The sequence below is a fragment of the Notothenia rossii genome (assembly GCF_949606895.1).
Source record: "Notothenia rossii genome assembly, chromosome: 2".
Classification (NCBI taxonomy): Eukaryota; Metazoa; Chordata; class Actinopteri; order Perciformes; family Nototheniidae; genus Notothenia; species Notothenia rossii.
Genome location: NC_136904.1, coordinates 30659752 through 30685162, shown reverse-complemented (window position 1 = coordinate 30685162; position 25411 = coordinate 30659752). Strand labels below are relative to the sequence as shown.

At 39.0% G+C, this 25411-nt stretch overlaps 1 protein-coding gene across 2 annotated transcripts; it reads right to left on the bottom strand.

Moving 5' to 3' along the window:
* Positions 1 to 18058: 18058 nt before the first annotated feature.
* LOC307029248 (uncharacterized protein) lies at positions 18059 to 24842 on the bottom strand. Of its 2 annotated transcripts, XM_079665023.1 has the most exons (7): positions 24728 to 24842; positions 24322 to 24425; positions 23926 to 24021; positions 20740 to 20952; positions 19632 to 20601; positions 18742 to 18910; positions 18059 to 18540 (listed from the first exon to the last, which is right to left on the bottom strand). In XM_079665023.1, the coding sequence occupies exons 5-7, from the start codon at positions 20146 to 20148 to the stop codon at positions 18411 to 18413; spliced, it is 816 nt and encodes a 271-aa protein (XP_079521149.1). In that variant the 5' UTR covers positions 20149 to 20601; positions 20740 to 20952; positions 23926 to 24021; positions 24322 to 24425; positions 24728 to 24842; the 3' UTR covers positions 18059 to 18410. The 2 variants fall into 2 exon arrangements, with proteins under 2 accessions (XP_079521149.1, XP_079521148.1); XM_079665022.1 differs by lacking the exon at positions 20740 to 20952.
* Between the last annotated feature and the right edge of the window lie 569 nt (positions 24843 to 25411).

The following is a 25411-nucleotide window of genomic DNA, read 5'->3' as shown; positions in this document are numbered from 1 at the left end:
TTTTACTGTAGGTCAGCCAATATCCTCTACCCATTAATAAAAAGTCAGCATCACAGAGGTACATTAGCCTAACCTGCATCGCAGTTCACTCAGGAAATACATACAGAAATTGTCTGTCTGGGGGATACATTTTATAGCTCATAAAAGGTTCCTTCGATAACTAATGTTCAATATTAATATTTATCCTCAATGTGTTTCTCCTCTTGGCATAGCTTAGATAACAATTTTGTTGCTTTGATAACATTATGTATGTACTTTTTTTACCATTACTAATGATTCTATGTTGAAGCTTGAGCAATATAATAAATTGTGGCACCATTTACTGTGGACAAGTCTAGGAACATTGATGAGCATCCTTCACGGTGGCCAGTTTACAGTATGTCTCAAACATGTCACAAAAGAGAGGACTTGACTGGCTTATCAGAGCAGAGATCCAACAGAAAAAGAAAAAACTGTGAAACAACACAAATCTCGACATTGAAATCATAAAATTGCTCTGGCATTTACATTCCTGGCTTGACATCCTGTGTGGCAGTTGCAGAGTTTTTATGCCAGATTTTGTGCCAGAAAGTGCCTCTTGAAAGCGAAAAATGTCCGCACTACCTGAAAACCAAATTATTCTAGTTATTTTTAACAACATTTTTTTGAATCTCCCTTAATCCCCCACCAGTCTCTTATAAATCAGTGTGCAACAAACTGCTGTGTCTGTGACATTTGAAACACTCTGTGACATTTCATATTTCTACTTGGACAAGGACACAGAAAAGTCGTCTGAAAGGACAAGAGGAGGGATTCTTCTTCTTCTTCAGATGATTGGACAGGCATCAAAAGCCCGGGGCCTGCTGCTATCCTTACGGATGAAGGCTGCATGTTGTTTAGTCATATCACCGTTGGTCTCATTAAAGCTCACCCTTGGGTGCTGTAAACAGAGAGAGGACGATTAGTCTGTGTTCAGGGCCCAGTTTAGCTTCAATCACCGCTCTCAGTTAGGGAGAAGCCCCCACAGACGGATCTTAATCAGCTTGTCCTCTGTAGTTCGGCCTGAATACGGCGTCACACTGACAACAGGTCTCTCTTTCCTTTGAAATGTACTATAACTGATCTACAGACAAAAGCACAGTATTTTTGTTCTCTGAAAACCTTAAAGTCCAAAAGATCTTGAAGACTATATGAAAGTATGGTAACCAGGGCCGGTTTTTGGGTTAGGGTCAACCTAGGGCGCCAGATCTGGGGGGGCGCTGCGCTGGCAGATCTGGCAGGGAAACAATAATTTTGACTGTTGACCAATATACTGCTAATATGCATGTTAATTAACAACTAGTTGATGGTTAATTTGTGTAGTGTACCTTAATATAAAGTGTTACCGAAAGTATTTTTTCTAAATGGTACATTCATTCATTTTTGACACACCGGTCCTCCTCCGGTGGCACCCTCAGGAATAAATATCAGCAAGATGTCATCTAATCACATCAAAATGATGGCGAGTGGGCCAAAAAAATCCACACTTCTGGTGTCAGTGTTAATAGGTATATTTTTCCCTGGAAATCTATAATGTGTCTGAACTTTAAATGCAAACAATTGTTTTGAATGTGCAAGACACTGTCAATTTTGCTTAAGTATTTGCACAATACAGTTCTAAATAAAAAGACAGCTTTTCAGATTTTCTATAACAATATCTTGTGTTGTTTTCAGCCAACAGTGATGTCACGGTGAACTGACACATCATTTTGTCCACCATGGGACAATGATATGCTGACAGTAGTTCAAACATATAAACCTGCGAAGTGGAAGTCACCTGACTCTGTATATATTGAGACGAGACAACTAAGAACAAAAGAGAACAAAAAACCTTCAAAGAATAATAATAAAACACAACTTAAAATTATACTATAAATAAACTGTTGAATGGTAATATTAACATCGTTGATCAAATAGGGCAACATCTAATTCAAATAAATACCTTTGATGTAACACATGTTTTATAAATTTTATCAACCAATAGCCTTTCTAAATCTGTCAATTACATTTTCATCTAAAAATCATCATTAAATATTAGCAGTGCTAACAGAAGTGTTTCAAGTATGCGTTCTATTTTCCCAGGCGTTGACTCCTGCATTAGAGGTGACCTCTGCAGGAAACGGTGACCTCATCAGTGCGGCAGAAGAGAGGCGTCAGGGGAGAGGGAACCGGCGTGTCTGCTTGTTGTGAATGTCGGGTGTGATTTGATGTTGATCAGAGTGCAGGCTGCGAGAGTTAGAGGGAGGAAACTTGTTTTAGAGTCCCGTCACTTCCTCAGTCTCTACTCTCTTGCCAAAGTCAATGTTGTCTTAATGTCCCAGGCCCAATTTCAGGAGTTGAAAAAAGCCAATCCACACTGAAAGGATCTGGAAAAAAAACGAGGTTGAAGCCCGTAGCTCAAATTAAATGATCACTTTGGTCAACAGACTGGGTTTCCTACTGTGGTTACACACCCTGGTCACCCTTGTCACCTTTTTCTGCCTGTCACTTCTCAGCCTTCTGCTTCTGATCACCCTCATGCCGCTCAGCAGCCAGCTGTGGTTGGTTGGAGTCATTCACAGAGTGTAAGGCTTAAGGCTGCTTTTTATGGAACTAAGGTTCATTCATGAGTATATTATACAGCATATGACCTCAAATGAAACGTAATTGCATAATTCCAACTACAAAGACAATGTTACTGCTCACAGCTGTAAACATTGTATCCATACCACAATGGGTGGGATTTCTCTTTAAAAACAATCTTATTTTTTGCCAATCACTTCTGTTGTTTTAGGTTCATTTTCTGACCAAAGTTTCTCTGATTCTGGAGCAACATAAAAGCTGTCGTACCTTCCAGGTGAAGGTTGTTAGGGGTAAATGCAGTACGCAGATTGTGGAGAAAAACGACACGAAAAAGGCAAAGAAGGAGTCCCCCAACTCCTATGCAATTTGTTCATAAAAGCTGCATTTATTTACAGATAATTATCCTAAATATGATCATAAATCAAAGATCATGCTGCAGAAAACAATGCTTTATGTATTGAAGATATAAATAAAACATCACTTAGGGAGTCCAAGGGTTCATTGTTCTAATGTGATTTGTGGTTCAAAAATAATATTAGTATTAAGTAAGCTAATATTCATCTCGACAAATGGAATGAACTGCAGGACTTACTGTTAAGCAAACTTGTCTTGAAAAGCAACACATGTGCTTTTATTTTCTGACACTGAGAAATCACTGGGTCATTGTTGCAGATACAATGTTTTTCCACAGTTTAAATTGAGTGCTTTATGAATTTTATATGAGTGTATTCATTTCCATAAAGTCACCTCTGGACTTTTGTTCTGCTGTCAGCGTCTTTGATGTCCAGCTGGATTTCAGCCTCTTGCATAGGAAATTAGTATTTTAACTTGAGCCAACAAAACAATGTTTTGACAATGCTAGTTGTTCATTGAAGCGATTTAAATGGGGTGAGTGTGAGTAAAAAATTTTTATACAGTATATGTGTGTTTCGCTTGAAGCTCAGTGTCTGGATTAATTCATTGATAAGCAGCAGAGTCCAGTACATCCCTAATGTCAATGTTGATTACAAAAAAATATATAGTATAAAATATATGTAAAAGGTATTATACAACGTATTAATAACATTTTGGCCACTATGTGTCATAAGAACCTTAAATTTGTTCGCAATGACTCAAGTTTATATGTCCCATTTTGATTAACTCCACATAACAAAATCTAATTTAACTAGCTTGTAAGCTTGTTTGCGAAAAAGCACAAAGAGCTCAGGTTACAGTATAATCAAATCCTTTTTCCTGGAGATCATGTCTCCTTTCTAGAGCTCTGTGTACTCTGGAAGAGTACGGCTGAATAGATAAGACTATCAGGACAGTTTTCTTCATTAAAAGGCCCAATTTGTGAGACAGACTCAACATGATTGATCCGTGTGAATTCAGGCTCATCATGTTCCCAGTCCAACACATTTATTGTAGAAATGCAATTTAAACAAATCTATATTACTATTTCAAATGCTGATGTTACTGAGCTTCTATAACATTGTTATATCTTACCTTTACAGAAAGCCTCCTTTCATTTTTGCTATGATGAAATCTTCAAAAAGACTATGCCAGATGGCTTCAAGTGCCTGGGGCAGGGGCTAATGAGACATTGACAAGTATGACAACTCTGCACATTGTGCCAAAAAAGTAAAAAGTGTAAACTACAGACAACCCTAGTAAGCTTTTAAACATGTTGTACAAGAAGAAAACTGTATATACCAAGCATGCTGGTCCACAGTTAAACATTGGACTTGCAGACATCTGGTTTAGAGTGACACAGTTTTGTCAGTGTCAACAGAAAGAAACATCAGGATGAATGAATACCTTTACGCATCTTGCTTTACTCAAGTAAATGCGCAATTTAAATACATTGCATTGGTAGACATTTCCACTTTTCTTTGACACAAAACTATTTCAGTACTGTTTCTGCAGAGGCTTACCAAGTTCAATTTCTATCCAACATTTCTAAAGCTGATTAATTATTTTCCAGTCGGCACCTCGTGTTTGGCCCTTCATGTGCTCTCATTTTGTGTTTTCGATCCAATACATTTACAGTAGCTTTAATTATTTCATTCCATATCACTCAACACGCGCTAAGTCGCATACCAGTAAGCTATAAAACAAAAACTATTTAAAAAAAGACATATATTAAAAACATACACATAACTTCAAACAAAAGAAAAAGCATCAGTTAACCAAATGCTTTGCTATAAAGTGTATTTCTAAACAGCAATAATAATTATATTTTACTGTTTGGTCTGATCAGGAAGCTTATCTATTGATTATGGAAAAGTAAGAGAACTATTGATTGTGAATCGCTAACTGTGAACAGGTCATGAAGGCAATGTGATTTGCTTTTTGTATTTTACGCCTTTGACAAACAGGTTCCATCAGGTTAAAGCCATTACTTAAAAAGAAAGAAAGCCAGTGTGAGGAGGCCAAGACAGGTGCTATGTGTTCCTTTTATTTTGTCCTTGCCAGAATTCTGGCAGGAGTATTTAGCACAAGCTGTGCTCTGTCTACTGAATGCATTTTGTAACCCAGTCAAAACTGCATTAGACTGTTCAAACAGGAGGAAATAAAAGGACATTTTTAGGCAATCAAAATATTACATTTAACTTGAACTGAAAATACAGAGAGAGTTCAAATGATAAGTCAGTTCTAATTGTGGTAGTAGCCTAACACAATCTATCCACTTTCTAAAGCATACCCTGCTTATAGTTCATTTTAAGGGACCACCATTTCTATAATTAACATCATTGTGCATTAAAGAAGACTTAGACCATAATCTCATTCACTTGTACGTTAAAAAAAAGTAAGTCTGTCTAATAGACTTCTATGTAATTTAACTTCATTTTGCAACCAGAGGAGTCACTTACTAGAGTCGCTGCTTCAGACTTGAAGGTGCCACTTCAAAAAGTGAATGTTTTCATTTCAAAATCTGAATCAAATGAAATAAAATTACAAAAAAAGTTGCATTAGCAGTTGCAAAAACGTATTGAGACAGGATTGTAGCCAGACAATAGAAGCTTTAGCTGGCATGTTTTTAATTGATTTGTATAGCAAATCAGCTCTCTCATAGAGAGCCAAAAAAACGTTCCTTCAGGCCACAGAAAGTTGTTATTACAGAATCAATAGGATCACCTGTTTCATTTATGTTTCCAATATTCTACTTCTATCTGTTTCCAAGTGGTGTCAAACACTGAAACAGATGTTCAGTACAGTACTGCTTGGTGATGGATTGGTAATTGTGAGATTTAATGCGGAACATTTTTTTTTTCTTTCAGTGTGTGTAGCTTAGTCTACACCACAGAAGTTTCCACATCTCCTTTCAGCCATGAGGAAAGAGTGTTTAAGAACACAATGCGTTGTATTGTATTTCTAAGGTGTTGAAGTATATTTAAATACATGTCTGTTTCTAATATCAAATAAACTGGAACATAGGGCAAAAACAAGTCTTGAAGCTGGTGAGAAAACGTAAAACCACAATTTCTTCTTCTTACATACAGTACATACATTCCGAATGGTCTCAGCCATTTCCAAATTCAAAACCTATTACAAAAATAATGTCTGCCATATTCAGCTGAAAATCCATACGCTCAGTTTGTTTTTCTCTGTCCCTTCTCTCTGCATATACTCAGTTTGCCTTTGGTTTGCATCTGTTCTCTCTCACTCTCAGAATAACACACACACATACACAGAGTGGTACGTGAATGAACACGGGGGGTGGTGGTGGAGGGGTGAATCACTGGTTTATTTTGCTCCATGGTTGGCTAATGGCAGGTTTTAAAAACTGAACTAGGGACTTAAAAGATCAGCCTGAAAGCCAACGCGGGGATGACATCATGAACTCTGAAAACATCATGTAGCTAAAAATGAACGTGGGCCTTTGAAGAACAACAGGCTCCAGTACAGATTACCTCCCTGTTAGCTGTTATTTAAAGCTAGATTTCTCCAAACCGATGACTCAAAGTCAAATAGTAAAAAGATGTGGTTCTCTGTATGAAATCCTGCCCAGAGTTTTCCCTCTTTACAGCACAGCAAGGTGTGTAATGGCCTTCAGTAGCCATTTACTTGGGAACAGTGTTAATGAGGAGGTTGTATTTCCTGGGATGTTCATGGTGATCAAGAATAATTAAAACACTTTCCGTTGAAGTACATGTAGGCATTATTCGGTTGGGGTTAAACACAAAAAATGTGTACATTTGAAGGACATCCACATGATTTGTCTACCTAAGTATCCTGATTTACCAACTTCTTAGCAAGGACAAAGGGAGATTTATCAAGGCCTGTCAAAAACGAGTTTTAACCTACTCAACACAGCTGAATCATCATAAGGAACAGATATACAGCTCTATTGAAAATTGAATGAAGTTCAGATGTTGTTGATCCAAGCACTCAAAGAGTGGCATGGTAGACCTGAATCACAGCTATATTACATGTTACTTGTTAGACGCTTTTATCCAAAGCAACTTGCATACTCAATACTGTGGACAATCCCCACAGGATCAATTTGGGGTGAAGTGTCTTGCCCAGGGACACAACGACATGCTGACTGTAGTGGGGTTTGAACCTGTGACCCTCTGATCCCACCACCAAGGCTCTATCCACTGCGCCACACGCCACACCCACACAAGATGCAAAAGGGAAAAATGAGTGGCCGTTTATAAAAGCAAATAAGATAACAATAAAGCCTTGGGCCAAATCAGTGTAGCTGCGGAAAGGAATTTATTACATACATGTGTTAACACGAGTATAGCCTCTGTTTTGCTGACACGGTTCCTCTGAATGACCTCATTGGTTACTGCCATGTTTGGGCCTAAGGGAATTTTACTCTGATTTCTTACAGTCATTGCGAGGTGTAGTAACACCCAACGTGTTTATAGATCCATTAAAGCTTTCTCTACCTTTTCTCATGTCTCTCTCTTGCATACTTGCATCTCAAGCACTTGCCTTTCTGCCTGTACCCTGCAGCAGAGGATTAGGTTGCTCTTGGGTGTTCTCGTTGGTTCTGATCAGACGAGTGAAGGGAACAACCTTATCTTCAACATCCGGTAGCTGCGAGTTGAGGTGGGGCCAATGAAAGATAGCTGTCGGACTCTGATAGCAACAGGCTACTATTAATGTGATAAAAGAAACGTCTGGTAAAGGGGTACATGTGCAGTAAGTTAACCAACCAAACCTTTGAAAATGTACTCAAGCGAAAACAAGAAACAACCAACCAACAAACTGACCAACCAAATGAACAAAAAAACGACAACTAAGTGCAACTTGCCTGCAACGTTGAAACAACAGTCTCCATATCTAATAGACTGTAAACAAAAGTAAAGAAACAGGAAGAAGGCCGGGTGAGAGTACTATTAGATTTGTTCAGTCAGACAGTGAGAATAGCTATTTTTCTCCCTAGATTCTCAGAGATGGTTTGGAGATTAGATTACTTCAGCGACCGAACAAGCTCCTTCAGTATCACTCAATTACTTCCATCATGTCATTTTGACACAGGGAAAAGTTGGCATCCAGTCGACTAAATACAGGTCTTTTTATTTCAGGCCAACGGTTTCTGCCCACAGAAATGTGGTACAAACAAACAGTTGGAGATAATCATCATTATACTGTAAAGGTTATTTTGTATAATGGCTGAAATGCAGAGCAATTAAGATAAAAGAAATATCATATCTTTGTGTGCACGTGCAAGTGTGTTCTTTTATTGATGTCATAAATATAAAAGGTTTTATGGGTGCAATAAGCACTGCTGTGCTGAAAAGCTACAAACAATCTCCAGCCATGACTCAATCATCCTCCTTTCATCTTGGGCCAGACCATTTAATGAATCACACACACACACACACACACACACACACACACACACACACACACACACACACACACACACACACACACACACACACACACACACACACACACACACACACACACACACACACACACACACACACACACACACACACACACACACACACACACACACACACACACACACACACACACACACACACACACACACACACACACACACACACACACACACACACACACACACACACACACACACAGACTTTTAGTCTAAGTCCACTTTGGGACTAACAATAGTTTGTTAGACGTATTACAAACAGTGTTGTAAACATTACAAGTCATGGACTGTTTACTCATTCATGGGATAGTTTGTTGACATTGTATCCGCTTTATCCGGTCATTCTTCGAATGACATTTAAATTAGGTTTTTCTGTTTCTACTTCTTCCTTGGAAGTGCATATTTACTGTACATTGTACACACACAGTGTTAGGATAAACAGCATTTGAAGCTTGTAAATAAAAGCATTTGAAGCTTGTATTTATGTTCTCTTTTTGTCACAAATAGCTCACTTTTTTGTCACAAATAGCTCAGTTTACAACAAGCTTTGGTACATCCATCAAAGTTGTCAGCAAATCCCAATAAAATCCAACCAACAATGAAAAATGAATAAATCCGCTCCACTGTTGTCCAAAAACTATTATAAACATATAAATGAGCCAGTCTGTTACATGTGGGGAGAATCTCACTGCTGTAAATACTTCCTGGCTCTGATATCTGAGGCCAAAATCATTCTCTAACAAATTCACTATACTGCTGTTACATAACTTTGCTATACATTTTAAAGATACATGTCTTAGGAGGGAATAAATGGGCTTGGGGTAAGGGTCATTTGTCAAGTGCCTTAATACAGTCCACAACTATTGGGCTTACAAACATGGGTCGAAAAGGACAACGATGACCAAGTCCATACTTCAATTTAACAAAGCACAGACACAATCAAAGAAGAGGATCTAGTAAATGTTGTGCAACTTGATGGGAAAATGTTACCATTCATCAGAACTGCACCAGAGTTTTCTTGACAAGAAAACCAAAACCAATAACTTCATTGGCATTAAGCTCAAAAACATGCTGTTGTGCTTGATAGGAAGTGACAAGTGGCCTGCCCTTGTACCTTGTTGCATGTCAATCACCATTTTTTCTCACCTCTCATCTGTGTCATCTCTCTGATATATGTTTTCTTATGGTTGCTTTGAAAAGACCCCCAAAAATAAATAAATGATAGCCCTGTATAAATGGGAAGTTTAAAAAAACCCGAAACAAATAGTACGGCTATCAAAACGAAAAATAACCAATTTCTCCTTAGCTTATGGCCTTGACAAGATGTAATTAAAATCAAGTTTGTGATATTCTGCTAACAAACAGACATCACATATTTCCATGTTTTGGAAACGTGTTATTGTTATTTAATTCTGGGTGGTGGTAAGCCTCCTCAAATGAAACAGACCTTGAAACCACAGGAAAGTTGGCTGCTGAGTGTTTCAACCACAGATCAATATTTTTACTGTAATTCCATCAACCGTCCTCACAACTACAGCTACAGCTCCTCGGGTTAAGGGGGGCGAGGGTGTTTGGAGAGGGACAAAGATGAGTTGCAGACCAGTTCAAGATAAGTTACAGACAAGCGGGGAGATACAAAAATAAAACCAACAAAAGGATAGACTTATAAAAAGAGGAAAGTTTACTTCTTTGGTCAAATAAGACTAGCTTATTGAGTTGTGTGGTTATATTTAATTTCACACACTTCGATTAAGAGCCAACAAGGAATCGTAAACAGCAGTCACATGGACAAATAGGTTGCTTGTTTATTGGAGGATACTTTTGATGAATATTAGCCTTGTGAGCTGGTGATTATGGAAACCGGAAAGAGAATTCAGATCTAAATCAGCTAAGTATTTTGCACGTCAACACTAATCTTATCAACACATTGTACTAATCTTGGAGATCTGTAAAACACTAACCCTAACCCAGGGGTCGGCAACCCGCGGCTCTTTAAGCCCTCTACTCTGGCTCCCTTGAGCTTAGACAAAAATAAGAAGGAAATAAAATACAAATATTTGTAGGACTATTTATACTTTGTTGCACGGTTGAAAATGTTTCGTATCTTGTATTTTGAGGTGATACTGTAACACATACATTTAAAAAAAAAAAAAAAAACGGTTTTATCCTGCTCCGGTCCCGCACCAGCGCCTTTTCTTGCAGGTGAATAAACTGACCTCCGGCTCGATGAGCGAACTATGGATAAATCAAAGAAAATAAAAGTATCGGAGGAACACAGAGGGTTTAATTCTGCGTGGACAGTTATATGCTTTCACAGCAAACGATGCTGGCTTACCGGTATATTTGATACGTAGAGAGAAGTTGTCAAAGGTGCTGCAGCCTTTACGTATTGGAGGAAAAACATGGAAGAGGAAGAGGCTGACGATCTTCAGTCATAATTCAATCAGTTAACTCTTTTTAGGGTGCAGCTATATGTTATTTTTTTTCAAAGTGGGTCCATTTTAATTATATTCATTTTCTTCAAATGTGCAGAGGACTCCCCAAGTGCTGTGTCTATTTATTTTAAAGTAGGTCTGTGTATTTTTTCTTGTGTTCTGTGTTCTTTGTTTATTATTAGAGGTAAACTGTATTCTATAATGTAATAAATAATAAATGCAAAATAACTTTAGTTTTTGTCTATGATGTCTTTATAAGCTAGCAAGCTATCAAATATGTTTTGCGGCTCCAGACAAAACCAATTGTTGGAAAATTGGGAAAAATTGCTCTTTTGGTCAAAAAGGTTGCAGACCCCTGCCCTAACCCATACAGCATAAGTATTGCAAATTGCAGGTAAAAAAAGAAAGGACGCCCCCGCCTCTCCATCTCAGGATCACAGCAACACATCTTTGATTCATGTCGTTTATAACTGGAATATTACAATTATTATTAACTTTGTCTGCACAAAGTAGCCTGTCCAGGAAATATGCCCAAATCAACAAAAACTGCGAGCCGGCATGCAAGACGCTCCGCTTCTGAAACGCGTCTCAAACGTGCCCGGTGGGTTATGATGCTGGAGGAGGTCGGACCAGGGGATAGCTACGAGTACAACAGACTACTGTTCGGCTGTTCCCTATCCCCACGCACGTTCAGCAAATGTGTGACCACAGCGCTTAAGCCGCTTCGCGACCATGGCATGAGGGTTTTATTTTATCCCAACGACCTCATATTCATGGCCAGTTCCAGGGAATGGGCAATGTACCACACAGCCCAATTTATCCTACACCTAACCAAGTTGGGATTTGCGGTCAATTGGAAGAAGAGCAGTCCCATACCTCACCAGCAGGTGGAGTATCTGGGGATTTTGCTCGATGCAGGCAGACTACGGGCCACCCTGTCAGAGAGCAGACAGGCATCCCTGCAGTGCTTCAGGCAGTTTGCAGACTGCGACGGGGGGCGACGGTTACAGCTTTGACCATCATGCAGACTCTGGGTCTCATGGCGGCTGCTCACCTCGTGGTACCGCTGGGGTACTGCATATAAGTCGCCTGCAGAGGTGGTTTGCCGGCCTTTGTTTAGATCCCAAGAGGCACAAACAACGTCTGGTGACCTTGGGGGTGGACATGTTTGTCCCCCCCCCTCCTCAATGGAGGGCAACCTCCGATACTGGGGGTCCCCAAAGCATCTGCGGAGGGGAACTCCACTGGGGCGGGTGACCTCCTACGTCACAGTGTTCACAGATGCATCCGTGACAGGATGGAGGGGGACCTGCCTAGAGAGAGCTATAGTTGGTGGCTGGCCTCTGACAGAAACTCGGCACGCACATTCAGGTAGGCTCACCCTGGTTGGCCGGCTACATTTATACAAATTCAGTGTGTGAACGCTCGCGTATCACTGATGAGAGTAGTACCCATGGAGTCCAATAGAGGGCTCCGCCTGTGCTTATAGAACTACAATACGTAACCCACCGTTTTAACCTAGAACCTAGACAGATCTTCCAAATTCTCAAGATCTGAGATAAAGGTACCAAAAATATATAATCATAAAGTGAGGGTAAAAATGTCACCAAAAAAATGTAAGCAAACATTGATTCCAATGCACACGAGCCATGTATTGTCTAAGCTGTTCACAAACTGGTCAAGAAAACTGAAGTACTGGCCTAAGAAACTTCAAAGATCAACAACATGCCCAAAACGTTCTGGCTGGAAACTGTGCCTGTTGCCTTCAATTGCGCTCTCTGCCCCCAAAACAGCCTCATAGTTTGGATTTTATTTGGAAACTCTCCATTCCACTCAGTGAAATGTCACCTTCGCTGGTTTTGGCAAGGAGCAGCACCCTTGTTGGATCAGACCCTGCAGGAGCCTGTAAAGTAAAGGGAATACTTTGGCTGGCATGGCAATGAAAACATTCACCGGTTTTTATGACCTACAAAAACACACACAGCGGGTCTGGTCATTGTGATGTGGAAAGCTGACTTAGAAACAGAAGAAACACAAAAACACACAGGGGGAAAAAGAAGAACTCAACAGCTAAATATGTAATGATTCATTATAATTGGTGCAATTTACTCACTTAATTACACCTGAGGCATGCTGCTGCCAAAGAAGCACAGAAAGCAATCACACATATTTTTCCTTTGATTTACACAATACCGATTCTGTATTTGGACATTATCAGCATTCCATTATTGTGACTCTTCTACCGTGTCTATGTAAGCCCATTGTTAGCTATTGACAAATGATATCCTTAACTTGCCGCTTACTGGAGCTTTATGTTTCATGGACAAATATGAATGTGTTATCTGTCTTCTCTAACATTCGGTAAGAATACATGTAATTGTATTTACAACATGTTTGAACTATTCCATTTGAACTTTAAGACCTATGGCCTATTGTTCAGATCACAACTGGAAGACTAGAAAAAATGTGTTCAACTTTTACAAGTCGGAAAGAGACTATGATGCTCCTTGACCAGATTTCTCCATTAAAAACATCAGATATGTTCAGTTCAGAGTGGTTATGCTGCAGCAGCCTGGTTTGTTTTTTAGCTAATCTAATACAAATAAAAAAGCGGCCTGGTATTTGCGTAATGTCACTGCGCTCTTTCACGCTGGCGAGGCACATCTCAGAGGCTGCATTGTCATCATTCTTTTTGCCCTTATATGAAGCAGGAATTTTAATTAAAGGAGCTTTTTGCATGTATTTTTTAAAGATACTGTTAAAACATCTTAAGCCCCAAGCCTGTTTTTCAGGTTTCAGGCTCGAAAATGACATTCCCAGAACAAATGACCATATCTTCCCTTCTAAAAGGGTTAAATTAATAATCTTTTTTCTCAAAGTAATGATAAACCTGTGAGTTGGATGTAGAAAAGTCAGAATCAATATAGATGTTTTTTATTTTAAAGAAAATTCAGATTGAACATGGTAAAAAACTGTAAATTATAGTGTCCGTCCAAAAAATATTTTGTACTTATAGTGAAAACTAACCTTGGATGATGGGTTAGTAGACTAAAAGCTTTAGGAATCCAAAGTACAACATATAATAAGTACCCTGTTTTAAGATTGATGCAAAATAAGTGATATTTGACCTTTTTAGACAGACTTAGCAAAGGAAACCTCTTCTGGGGCCATTTGGGTGGATTTTCCTTATCTCTGGCCACCGTTCTTCGATTTTGACATATGACATCTCTTTCTGACCGTTAGAGCCAATAGAATCGAAGGGAAATCGTCCTGGACACACTCATCTTAAAAAAAAGATGGCGTCTTCGCGCATTCAATGAAGCTACAGAGCGTAGGAATGGCCTGCTCTACTATTTTAAAACGGAATTGAAATCAGAACATTTCAAAGGGGACACAGCCACATTGGATATTAACCTATGGATTAACTACATCATCGTTGTTATCGTTTTAATGCCATTGAGGACCAGTTTAGACCAGACAAAGACGAAGGTAAGCCATGTTAGCGTTGTGGGCTATAGCGCCACTTGTTTTGATGTACGTTTTTGTTGATAACGTCGCGAGTTTGTATCTTTCAGTGTTTACGTGGGCACCGTTAGATTCTGTGTCTTTACGATCATAAACAATGTGTTGGATGTGCAGCTAGGATAAGTAATAAGGGAGCTATGAGTGATTTTCGATGCAGTAATAGGTTAGCATTTTTCGCTAATTCAGAGGCTAATTCAGAGGCTCACTGTTAGCATTGTGTTTTTAAAAAAAGAAAAATGAAAAAGATCAGTTAAATGAGTTTTTTCCCGTTATATGGATATCAAATATTCATAGTTTATTAAATATGAAGGTTCCTTAGACGTTGTTTCCTGCAAATGACGCGATTTCGGCCCCGGACCCGGGTCCGTGGGGCTTAAGAGTTTTAAAACACCCACATTCAGTTCTAGAACTGATACTCCGGCTGTACCATGAAGACCCTTTTAGTTTGCCCTTAAGGCCAGACTTCTCTGCATTTTGATATAATGGCAACTATTACTGCTTTCAAAAAGAGAAAATGAAAACATGAAACATATTCAGGGCAAAGAAATTAAGGCCCAAAATCAAACAACATTAAGAGAGCAGTACTCAGGTGTAAGCACTGTCATTATGTATGTGACACTTCAATGTTAGTAACATTTGAGTCTCAGAAATGAGCCTTGGCCTTTGTCAAAACAAAATGAAAGCAATCAGAAGACACACAGCAGGTTGTTAGTATGACGCTATTTATAGTTCAATAAACACCAGAATAAAACATTATTTGATGGCATCAACAACATACTTGCAAGTCTATACCAGATGGAACACATGCATGTCAACTTCTAGATGTTTCTCTAAATAAACACTACATTCATAATACACTTGAATGGACCATACATTCAAATGACTGTGTAATGTGAAATGTTTTAGTTTTAGCCATCCCACAGAGATGTATCAATCAATCAACCAATCAATCAATCAATCTTTATTTATATAGGTCAATATCACAAATAATAATAATGTTACATTTGTCTCAGTGGACTTCACAGTTTGTACAGAATATCAGTATGACAATACGACACCCTCTGTCCTTAGACCCTCACATCGTACACGGAAAAACTTCTGGAGAAAACCCACAGTTTAAAGGGGAAAATGGGAGAAACCTCAGGGAGAGCATCAGAGGAGGGATCCCTCTCCCAGGACGGACCGACGTGCAATAGTGTGTAAATTGAAAAGATAATAAATTTGCAACATAGGTAGTCCAAATGTTTGGAAATGCATGTGTGTATAATAGGAAGATGAATCCACGAGGATATCCATCCAGGACTTATGATCCAGGACCACAGCAATAGGCACAGCCACAACTCAAGATCCAGGGGTCGCGATCCAGGACACAGGACCGCAGCAACAGGATCATCCGTGAATCCGGATCCCGGCGTATATAGACACCAAAAAGAAAGAAATTTGGGGAAGCTGGGTTAATCGGAACATGAGAGTACACTGGTATAGACAGAGAGAAGGAAGAAGTAAGATGTCCCCCGACAAACTAAGCCTATATCAGCAAAACTAGGGGCAAAACTTCGAGCTGCAGCATTTTGAATCAGTTGCAGCGACTTAACTGACTTCTTGGTACACCCTAATAATAAGGAGTTACAATAATCCAGCCTTGAAGTAACAAATGCATGGACTAGTTTTCTGCATCGTTTTGAGGCAAGATATGCCTGATTTTTGCAATGTTAGGTATATGGAAGTAGGCGGTCCTTGAAATTGATTTTATGTGGGCCAGAGGTCGCGTTAACCGAATATTTTCCGTCTATGACGGATTTTTTTTAACAATGACAGAAAAATTTGAAAGCAGTCGGTCATTTTGACGGATTAGAACAAACATGGAACAGCGCCAAAGTTTCCCCGCAGCGAGGCTCCGGTGTTATGCATGCCTGCGAAGAAGGAAATTATACCGTTTCCAAACCCAACTTTGCCGTACAAATCATTGAAATGTCTGTGAGTTTTGGCTTTACGCTGTGCGCACTCCCGCGAGGTGCAGTGGGCAAGCATGAATATAACCGCGCTAACAGTTCACGAGCGTGCGCCCCTCCCCCCGTTGACAGTTCACGACTGTGCTCTCCTCCCCCTCAGCCCCGTTGACAGTTGTTCATGACCGTGCTCTTCCCCCCCCCGGTTGACAGTTCTCTCTCCCCCCCCCCCCCCCCCCCCCAGAGTGTAAAAGCCGACGGGTAATACTGAATTTTTTAGGGAAATTTTACGATCCTGTCCGTCAAAATGACGGGCAGTGAAAAAGTCTAGCGCAACCTCTGATGTGGGCGTTAAAGGATCAATCCTGATAAAATATAACACCAAGATTCCTTACAGTCTCACTGGAGGCCAAATTAATGCCATCCATAGTTAATATATCTTTAGATAATTTGTTTCGTAGATTCTTCGGGACAAGTACAATAACTTCAGTTTTGGTCGTGTTTAACATCAAAAAGTTTAGGTCATCCACGTTTTTAAGTCTTGAGGCAGTCTTGAATTTTATTTAGATGATTAATTTCATCAGGCTTGATTGATAAATATAGTTGAGTATCATCCGCATAACAATGAAAATGTACAGAATGATTCCTTATAATAATGCCTAACGGAAGCATACACTGTAAAAAAAAAAACGTTGTTTTTACGGTAAAAACCTGGCAGCTTTGTTGCCAGAATAATGATGTAAAAAATATGGTAAACTGTAAACAACTTTACAGAACAACGTGTATATTTTACAGTTTAAAACAGTTGTAATTTACATTTTAAATCTGTAATTTCAACAGCCCTTTTCTGCTGAATTAGCATGATCACGTTGCTATTAAACTGATTATTTCAGTAAGATTTACATGCAGCTGTTGTCTATTGTACATTGAATCCCATTAAATTTAACAGAAAAATACCAAACAAATAACACTGTTTAACTGTAAAAGCATCAGTGTAATGCTGTAATTTAACTGAATTTTCCCGCAAATTGTAATCAAAAGTTGTGTATAATTTAGTGTATTTTGCCGTAGTAATGACGAGTTTTACGGTGAAAGCAACCTCTAACTACTGCAATTTTAATTTTCTGTCAAATGTATTTATTACAATTAAAATGCAGCAAAAACTGTTTTATGAATAACAATCTCAAATATATAGTATAAAAGCGCCTGTAAGGATTATTGCTCAGTGGAAAAAAAATGTTTTTCCTATACATTAGTCAGATTGAAAGATTTCATTTAAACTACACTGCCTTCGTATATATATGTTTGACTATTACCAGAAATGTGAAGAATGTAATCCAGGGTACACAGATTAAGCATTTAAAATGCAAAGCTAGATAAACCTCAAGAGCCACTGTATTAAAAATTGAAAAAATTCCAACAAGAACTTGCCTTTCCAAGAATTTATTATATATATATATATATATATATATATATATATATATATATATATATATATATATATATATATATATATATATATAATAAAATAAATATATATAAAATATAATAAATTCTTGGAAAGGCAAGTTCTTGTTGGAATTTTTTATATATATATATATATAGCAGTGATCAAAAACATCTGTCATTTCTCAACATACATATTGGTAAAACATACAAACTAAGGCTGCACAATAAACAAACTTCAAGCTGAACAAAGTTGAAAGGTTACTTACAAATGATTTATGGGAAATAATGTTTATAAAACAAAAAACAAAACAAAACCACCCAGTGGAGTGTAACACGTCAACATTTTTACACTCAACAGTGATGTCCTGAGCTTTTACATCCACATAAACCAACCGAAGATTGTTTAAGCAACTTCACTTTGTAACAGCAAACCCCAAGAGTGGCTACAATGACCTTAAAATAATAGTTTGACATTTTGAGAGTTACATATTGCATTTTTTTAAATTAGTTAAAAGAACAATTTAATTAGAAAAAAGGCACTTCAAATTTTAACTACGATTTAAACAATCAAACAAACTGTAACTTGGGCACATCGCCACATGCCATTGATCTTACTGTCCATATTCAGACATCACGCCACTCATGGTCCGAAAGTTCCTGTATCAAGGTGAGGACTCTCGGGTTCACCTGAAGACGGGATGCGCGTGTCTTCTCCACTTTGGTGCCCTTCTCTGGGTTGATGGAGAAAAAACACCTTAAAATAGAAAAACAAACAAACAACAGAATTAATAATGAAATAGCTTGCCTAACAACAACAAAATTCACATCAATCTTATTATTTTGAAGCCAAAATGACAATTATCTTAACCCCCAATTCTCTGAAGCAGCTGCTTTAGATTTGTTGCAGTTTAATAAAATAAATTGTTGGATAAAACCCATCCCAAAAAACACATACCTCTGGACAAACTCCAGGGTGGATGCCAGCTCTGACAGGTAGGCGATGTTGAAGCAATAATAGCTCCCAAACATCATGGACAGGGCAGAAACCAAGGAGGGGATGTTGTCCTGTACTATGTTTCGATCCACACTCAGCATGTATCGCTTTGAAGAATAGCATGATCGTCCTAAAAAAGAAGAAAAACACAATTCAAACTAAATTAAAACAAGACTTGTCTTCCTGAAACATTTCACAAAACAATTTTAGCACATATGTTATTACATTTTAAGGTCTGTTAAATTGCTCTCACCATCAATACAAACATGTATGTATGTGTATTTGCAGGTTAAGGGGAGATAAAGGGGATAGTTTAGGGGATAGTTCATATTGTTTGAAGGGGGGTTGTAGGAGCTACAGTTTGGAGAAACAGAGAAGAGAACCAGCAGACAGCTAAGCAATGCACTGCTGTGGACATAGTTAAGCCACCAAAAAAACTAAAACAATATTACTCTTAGTGTATGCTATATTAAAGAATATTTTCAAAGCTCTACCTTGCTGTCAGACAGCTATACAGTCTGTTTCTGATAGGGACTGAAGCAGCAGGGTACATTTGTGACAATATTCTAAATATAGCGTACATGTAAACTGAATTTTTAGGTGGCTAAAATACGTTTCGCTGCTGCACCCATCCACAGCTTTACATACGTACCCGTACTCCTGCCTGTTCCTCCAAAGACATGCAAGTAATACACTGACTATGGATAAGTATCCATAAGCATCCACACTAGCCCTTTACGAGCTTACAGTAACAAAAAACATTGTGCAACATAAACGTCTCAAATTAGACAGAAAAGAGAGAAAGAAGTGGCAGAAAGAACAGAAAAAAAGTAGTCAACGTTTTTACTTACCACACACAACAATGGTGGGAGTCAACTGAACTTGGTCCATCTGTACTTCCCCTGCCAGGCATGTGTCCTCCACATAACAGAACATCGTGTCTTCCTTCTCATCAAAGTAGGACAGTAGAAGCAGCACCATGTCTTTGACGTCTTCAGAACAACCACTTAGCTCTCCTCTCATCACTTTGAACTTGGTTAAAGCCTGTAGCAACCTTTTGCTCTTGTACACAGCAACCGTATTCATGTAGTTCAGGAGTCGTTTCCCCTTCAGATCCAAATTCCGTGTGAAAGTTTCTTGAAGCTCACTTCCTGTGAGTTCCTTGAAGTGGACTGCCATGCCAAGGTCGTCGAACCAAAACGGCCACTCTTGCAGGAGGGATTTTATATTTGTCCCCTGGTTGACTTGTTTACGCTGCGTGTAGAACGTTGACTTCATTAGAAGTTTGACCTCCTCTGGATTTACATCAGTTTGCTTAGACATCACCCTCAGTTTTTCCTTTTTCTCCTGCTGGCTCGTCGGTGCCATTCTTTCGTTTTCTTATTTTTGGGGTCGTGGATCGCTTCACATTCTCTATCCTATTTTGCAATTGCTTGACCAGAGAGTGATACCCTGGCCCGATCACGTCTCCCTCTATTATGTCTTGAAGAGACGTAGGATACTTTGCCACTATCTTTTTTGCAACTTCAATAGTGTGTCTTTTACTTAAGCAAGTACTTTTTCGCTTCATTTCACACACCAGAATCCGTACCATCTCTTTTCTCATTTGTGGACTAGGTCGTTTTCCTCTGTCCAGTGTCTGCATCAGTTCCTCTGGGAACTTATCCCACGGTATCACAAAGCTATCCATCCAGTCTATATCAGGCCTTTTGCAGCTGTCGGAAGAGGTTGAGGATGAACTTCTGGGTGAATAGGACATCAAGGATGCAGAAGGTCCTGGCGAGCCACCAACAGATGAGCTGCTGGATTCAGGAGTCTGGCCTGCAAACACACACATATTAACAAAAAGAGTTATGGGGAACACAGTTTTAATGTTTCTATATTTCTGATGTATCTTTTATGCAGGCCACTTTGGGCACTGGTTGCATCCTGTACTAAAATAGTCACAAGTATACATACATCTCAGCTTCCAAGCAGCAAGGACTTTTCTGGCTTGAATTGGCCTCAAAGCTGACAGCAAATCTGCTTCCTTAACAAACTGGAAATCCTCATAGGTCTCCACCCCAAGGGATTGTAAAGTCTCTTCCAGAATATCTTTTTTCATCTCTGGAAGGTCAGGCAAGACCTCAGTGATGGCACTGCATATAAATGTTTGCTCCATGTCTGTAATCTCTGGAATCATGGAAGAACGACACTTTTCGGTTTTCAAAATTACAAATGAAAGACAAAGATAATTAGACATTTAGTCAAGTAATACTGTACATACATTATATACAGATAAGAGGAACCTCTAATTTGAGTATAGGGTGTGATTGAGGATGTATACTTTTTATTTCTGTACATTGCAGAACAAAAACTGCTGTCACTTTAATATTTTTCAAAAAGTATTTTATCATTTTCCCTAAGCATACATGTGCATTGTTAGAATGGTTTCAACACCACAGTAGCCAATATCGTGTTTATTTTGACAACACACTGTGTTTCAGCGGGATGACTTGGTGCCCGTTAACAATGTATGATGGTAACGGATAAAAATCTACCAAGTCGTTAATGTTAACACATTGCAACCTTGCATTCTGTTTTGTCACAGAGTACAGGTGGTATTCAGAATGATAGTCAGTTTTATGTATATCCATCACAAAATACACAGCTGAATCATTTTGAATTAAAATAATGAGCAGTTCTCCGAACTCCATGGACTCGTCATTTTTGGACACAAGGAAAAGCCCTTTTTTATATGATGTACCTTTATACTGTATGTCTGTGGAAACACTAGTATTGTTTTCTGAAAAGCCAAACTCTCTCACTGCATGTTTGATTGAATCACTGTAAAGACTGGAGTAAAAATTACAACTGTCTTTGACTTGCACAAGTTGACTGCATCCTGGCCCAGCTGAAAGATATGCTTGAAACATCTGATGTCTTTCGGATAAAGTTAGGCAGATGTTTTTAAAGTTTTTCAAATGCCTGGCACATCTCTTGAAGTAGCTGTGTTTACTTTCAAAACGCATTGTCTATACTCTAATCAAGGGGCCAAATTTCAAGATGAGTGCCGGATAGTGTCTCATGAAATGGTGCTTTGGTTTTAGTGGACTCTCAGGAAAGAAACACTTCCTTGTTTCCAAATATTCTTGGATTGTAATGTCAAGATAGGCTACCTGTGACAACGAAATCTTTTGTGCACAAATCAGATCAACAATATCTTTAAGCTGGAGAGTCAACTGCCACACATCATCTTCTGGATTTTGCACTTTGTCTCCAATTAATACAGGCAGCAATCTTAACAAATTCCAGTTCTGAATGGCTTGACCTGAGAGCTTGAATACGTCAGAGTTGACAGCACAGGGCTTAGTGAGAGCATCAGATCCTTTGTACTTGAACTGTTTTATGCGCCGGTTCAAAAGTGAATATGTAAACCATTTCTTTTTCTTAATAAAATACTTTAAGTACAGTGCAACATCGTAGGATAAGACACCCTCAAATATGTCATGGCCTAAACAAGGTGGGAGACCTGGCTTGCAAACATGAAAAGATGTCAGAGCATTGAAGACAGAGTTTGCCTTTATGCCTTTGATGTGTGGACTGTCTTCAACTTGTAGATCAGCAACAGCAGAATCGTAACCTTCGGGTGTGCGCTGTGGCCCACATACATTTGGATCATCACTCTTAAACTCACTTTGTGTGATTTCACAGTACCTGCAAAAGTACTTTGAACGACTAAAGTTTTCAGTGAACCCACCAATACCGTGTGAACCCAAGTTATCACCCGCAATGCAGTACAGAGCCCCTTTGACCATGTCTCCAACTGTTGTAACTATTCCATTTTCCTCCAAATCTTTTAAATCCACTAACATCTCTGAGAACACCTTAGCAAATCCAAATTGTTTTAGGTCATTCTCTCCACACAATAAAACCAGGGACATGTGATCAGTATTAGAGCGCACATGAGCAGGTAGATTTGCCACAGAAAGATAGACTGCAACAACTTTGTGTTTTTTCCTAGCAGAGCCAAGGGGGTTGACAATTTCAAAAGCATCCTGGTACAGAATTAGCTTCAGGCATCCTGGATTTTCAATGAAGAACTGTTTGGACTTAAAGTTGTGTCCATCACTTATGTCACCAAAAACATCTGAGTCTGTTTCACATGACTGCTGTGACATTGAATTCTTCCAAAATTCTGATTCTAATAAGCCACTTACTGTTTGTTTCAGAGGTATGTAGTAAGCAAACCTTTGTGTCATATTTTCATCATTTCCTAATGTTACTTTTTTAGGCTCTATGTATTTGAACATCTTTTTGAATGTCTGAGCTCTTGAATATGTTGTTCTCAGTGGTCCCTGGTGACAGACTGAGAACAGATCGGAATCCTTCACACAATCACAGATTTTAGCAATAGCATCATCAGTTAGAGACATGTCATCTTTTAAAACTGAACGTAGTTTACTTAAAATGTAATCCTGTCCCAACTCATGCACATTTTGCATCTCTTCGACAATGGTCTGTATTGTTGAAGCTGGAAGAAGGAGCTGCCCTTGCAATTTTAAGTAGAATAAGCATACATTCCTAAGATAGGTCTCATTGAAATGCTGTGTCAAATCAGTGCTTTCATTTGTTGTTGCATCATTTGGGCTCTGGGAAGCATCTTCATGTGCAGAACACGGAGAAATGGCTTCCCTGTACATGTCACTTATGCTATCAACAGAACATGCTCTGTGTTTTCTGGACATATGAGCAGTAAATGACGATTTCACAGTGAAAGTATTTGTACAACCAGTTACTGGACATAACACAGGTCGTCCCTCCACTATATGATCTTTTAAGTGGGATATAAGTTCTTTCACTGTGTGAAATTGGCGCGCACATAACGAAATTGCACATTTCAAATCTGTAACAATGGCTCTAGCAGTGGCTGCAGGCACATTGTGAATCCGATAAAAGTGAGCTTTAAAAGATGCGTAAGTACAAAATGTTCGCTTGCAGTTCGTGCCAACACATTTGAAAAAACACTGGGGTTCGTTCCTATGCACTCTAGAATGCAGCACATAACCCTTCAAAGTCTGTAGCGTTTTGCTGCAAAAACGGCAGGTAATCATTTTTAGGGGTTCCTATGCAATGCAGAACATAACCCCTCAACGGTTAGCTTACCAGTGCTACAGATGTGATCCTCCGCTCATGTGCACACAGCTCCACGTGGTCCGTGGCAGGCAGACTTGAGGCCGACTTGGCCGCGTAACCGTTAACCTGCAAATACGGCAGGTAATCATTTTTAGCACGCTAACACGACTGCCCGTTAACTTTGAACCCGCTCAGATGTAGCTTCAAACCCCCCGCTTCATAACAGCATGAATTAAATGAAAATAAAGAGTTCAGCTTTTAGCATGATACTTCAATAACGTTACCAGACTATTTAAATTAACTCCCAGTCAGTAGACGTTATAACTATGACTGCAACATGCACTCAATCACAAACATAAGTTAGTTTTGTCCTGACAACACACCTTGTTATAATTGAAGTTTGAAGAAAATAAACGGTTAGCTTACCAGTGCTACAGATGTGATCCTCCGCTCATGTGCACACAGCTCCGTGGTCCGTGGCAGGCAGACTTGAGACAGACTTGGCCGCGCACTGAGCCGTAACCGTTAACCTGCAAAAATGGTAGGTAATCATATTTAGCAATATAATAATAATATAACTGCCCGTTAAATTTGAACCCGCTCAGATGTAGCTTCGAACCCCCCGCTTCACAACAGTATGAATTGAACGAAAATAAAGAGTTCAGCTTTTAGCATGATACTTCAATAACGTTACCAGACTATTTAAATTAACTCCCAGTCAGTAGACGTTATAACTACTATGACTGCAAAATGCAATAAATCACAAACAGAATTGTCCTGACAACACACCGTGTTATAATTGAAGTTTGAAGAAAATAAACGGTTAGCTTACCAGTGCTACAGATGTGATCCTCCGCTCATGAGCACCTGCACATAGCTCCGTGGTCCGTGGCAGACAGACTTGGCCGCGCACTGAGCCGTTAACCTACAAAAAGTGGCTGCTCCCGCGACAATTAAATAGTCCAATGAAATAACAGAAACAAACTCTACTGCTCAGTAGGCGTGTCTCAGTTCAGCGGCCGTTTCCTTCGGAGGCTGCGTTCGTTGACCGCTTGCGTCACTTCCGCCGAGAGGCTGTCCCAATTAAAAAAAAATACAAGACTCAAAAAGTAGATTTACCGCTGTGTGGACGGGCCGTTAGTGGCGCGTTCGATTACTGTTTGGGCTGTCTGCCGTGGGCTGCATTCCACTCCAAATAGCCGGGCGGCCCGAGAATCCAAACGCCAGCTGTTTTATGGATTCTCATTTAATTTCCAAAAATGTCTCAGTACTGGGTTATTTCCAATTTCAAAATAAACATATGTATTAAAAAAAATAGAAATAAGAAGTAAGTATATTATAGTATATTCAAGAATGAAAAAATATAAAAAAACATGACTTTAACACTGTCATGTTGTCATTTTAACTGTATTGTATTGTTTTATGTATTACAGTTTTTCTGTGTTCAAACCACAGTAATCTGTAAATTATACAATGAAATATAATTATTTTTAACATATTCTTAATGTGAATTTAA

Bases quoted from the DNA above. Each gene is read 5' to 3' on its own strand.
- LOC307029248 (XM_079665023.1), bottom strand. From the start codon at position 20,148: ATGGCACCGACGAGCCAGCAGGAGAAAAAGGAAAAACTGAGGGTGATG. The intron at 18,911-19,631 runs GTAAGTAAAAAC...CTTCTTTTTTAG, and splicing joins TCCCACCATTGTTGTGTGTG to GACGATCATGCTATTCTTCA. The intron at 18,541-18,741 runs GTATGTGTTTTT...TTCTATTTTAAG, and splicing joins ACCCTGGAGTTTGTCCAGAG to GTGTTTTTTCTCCATCAACC.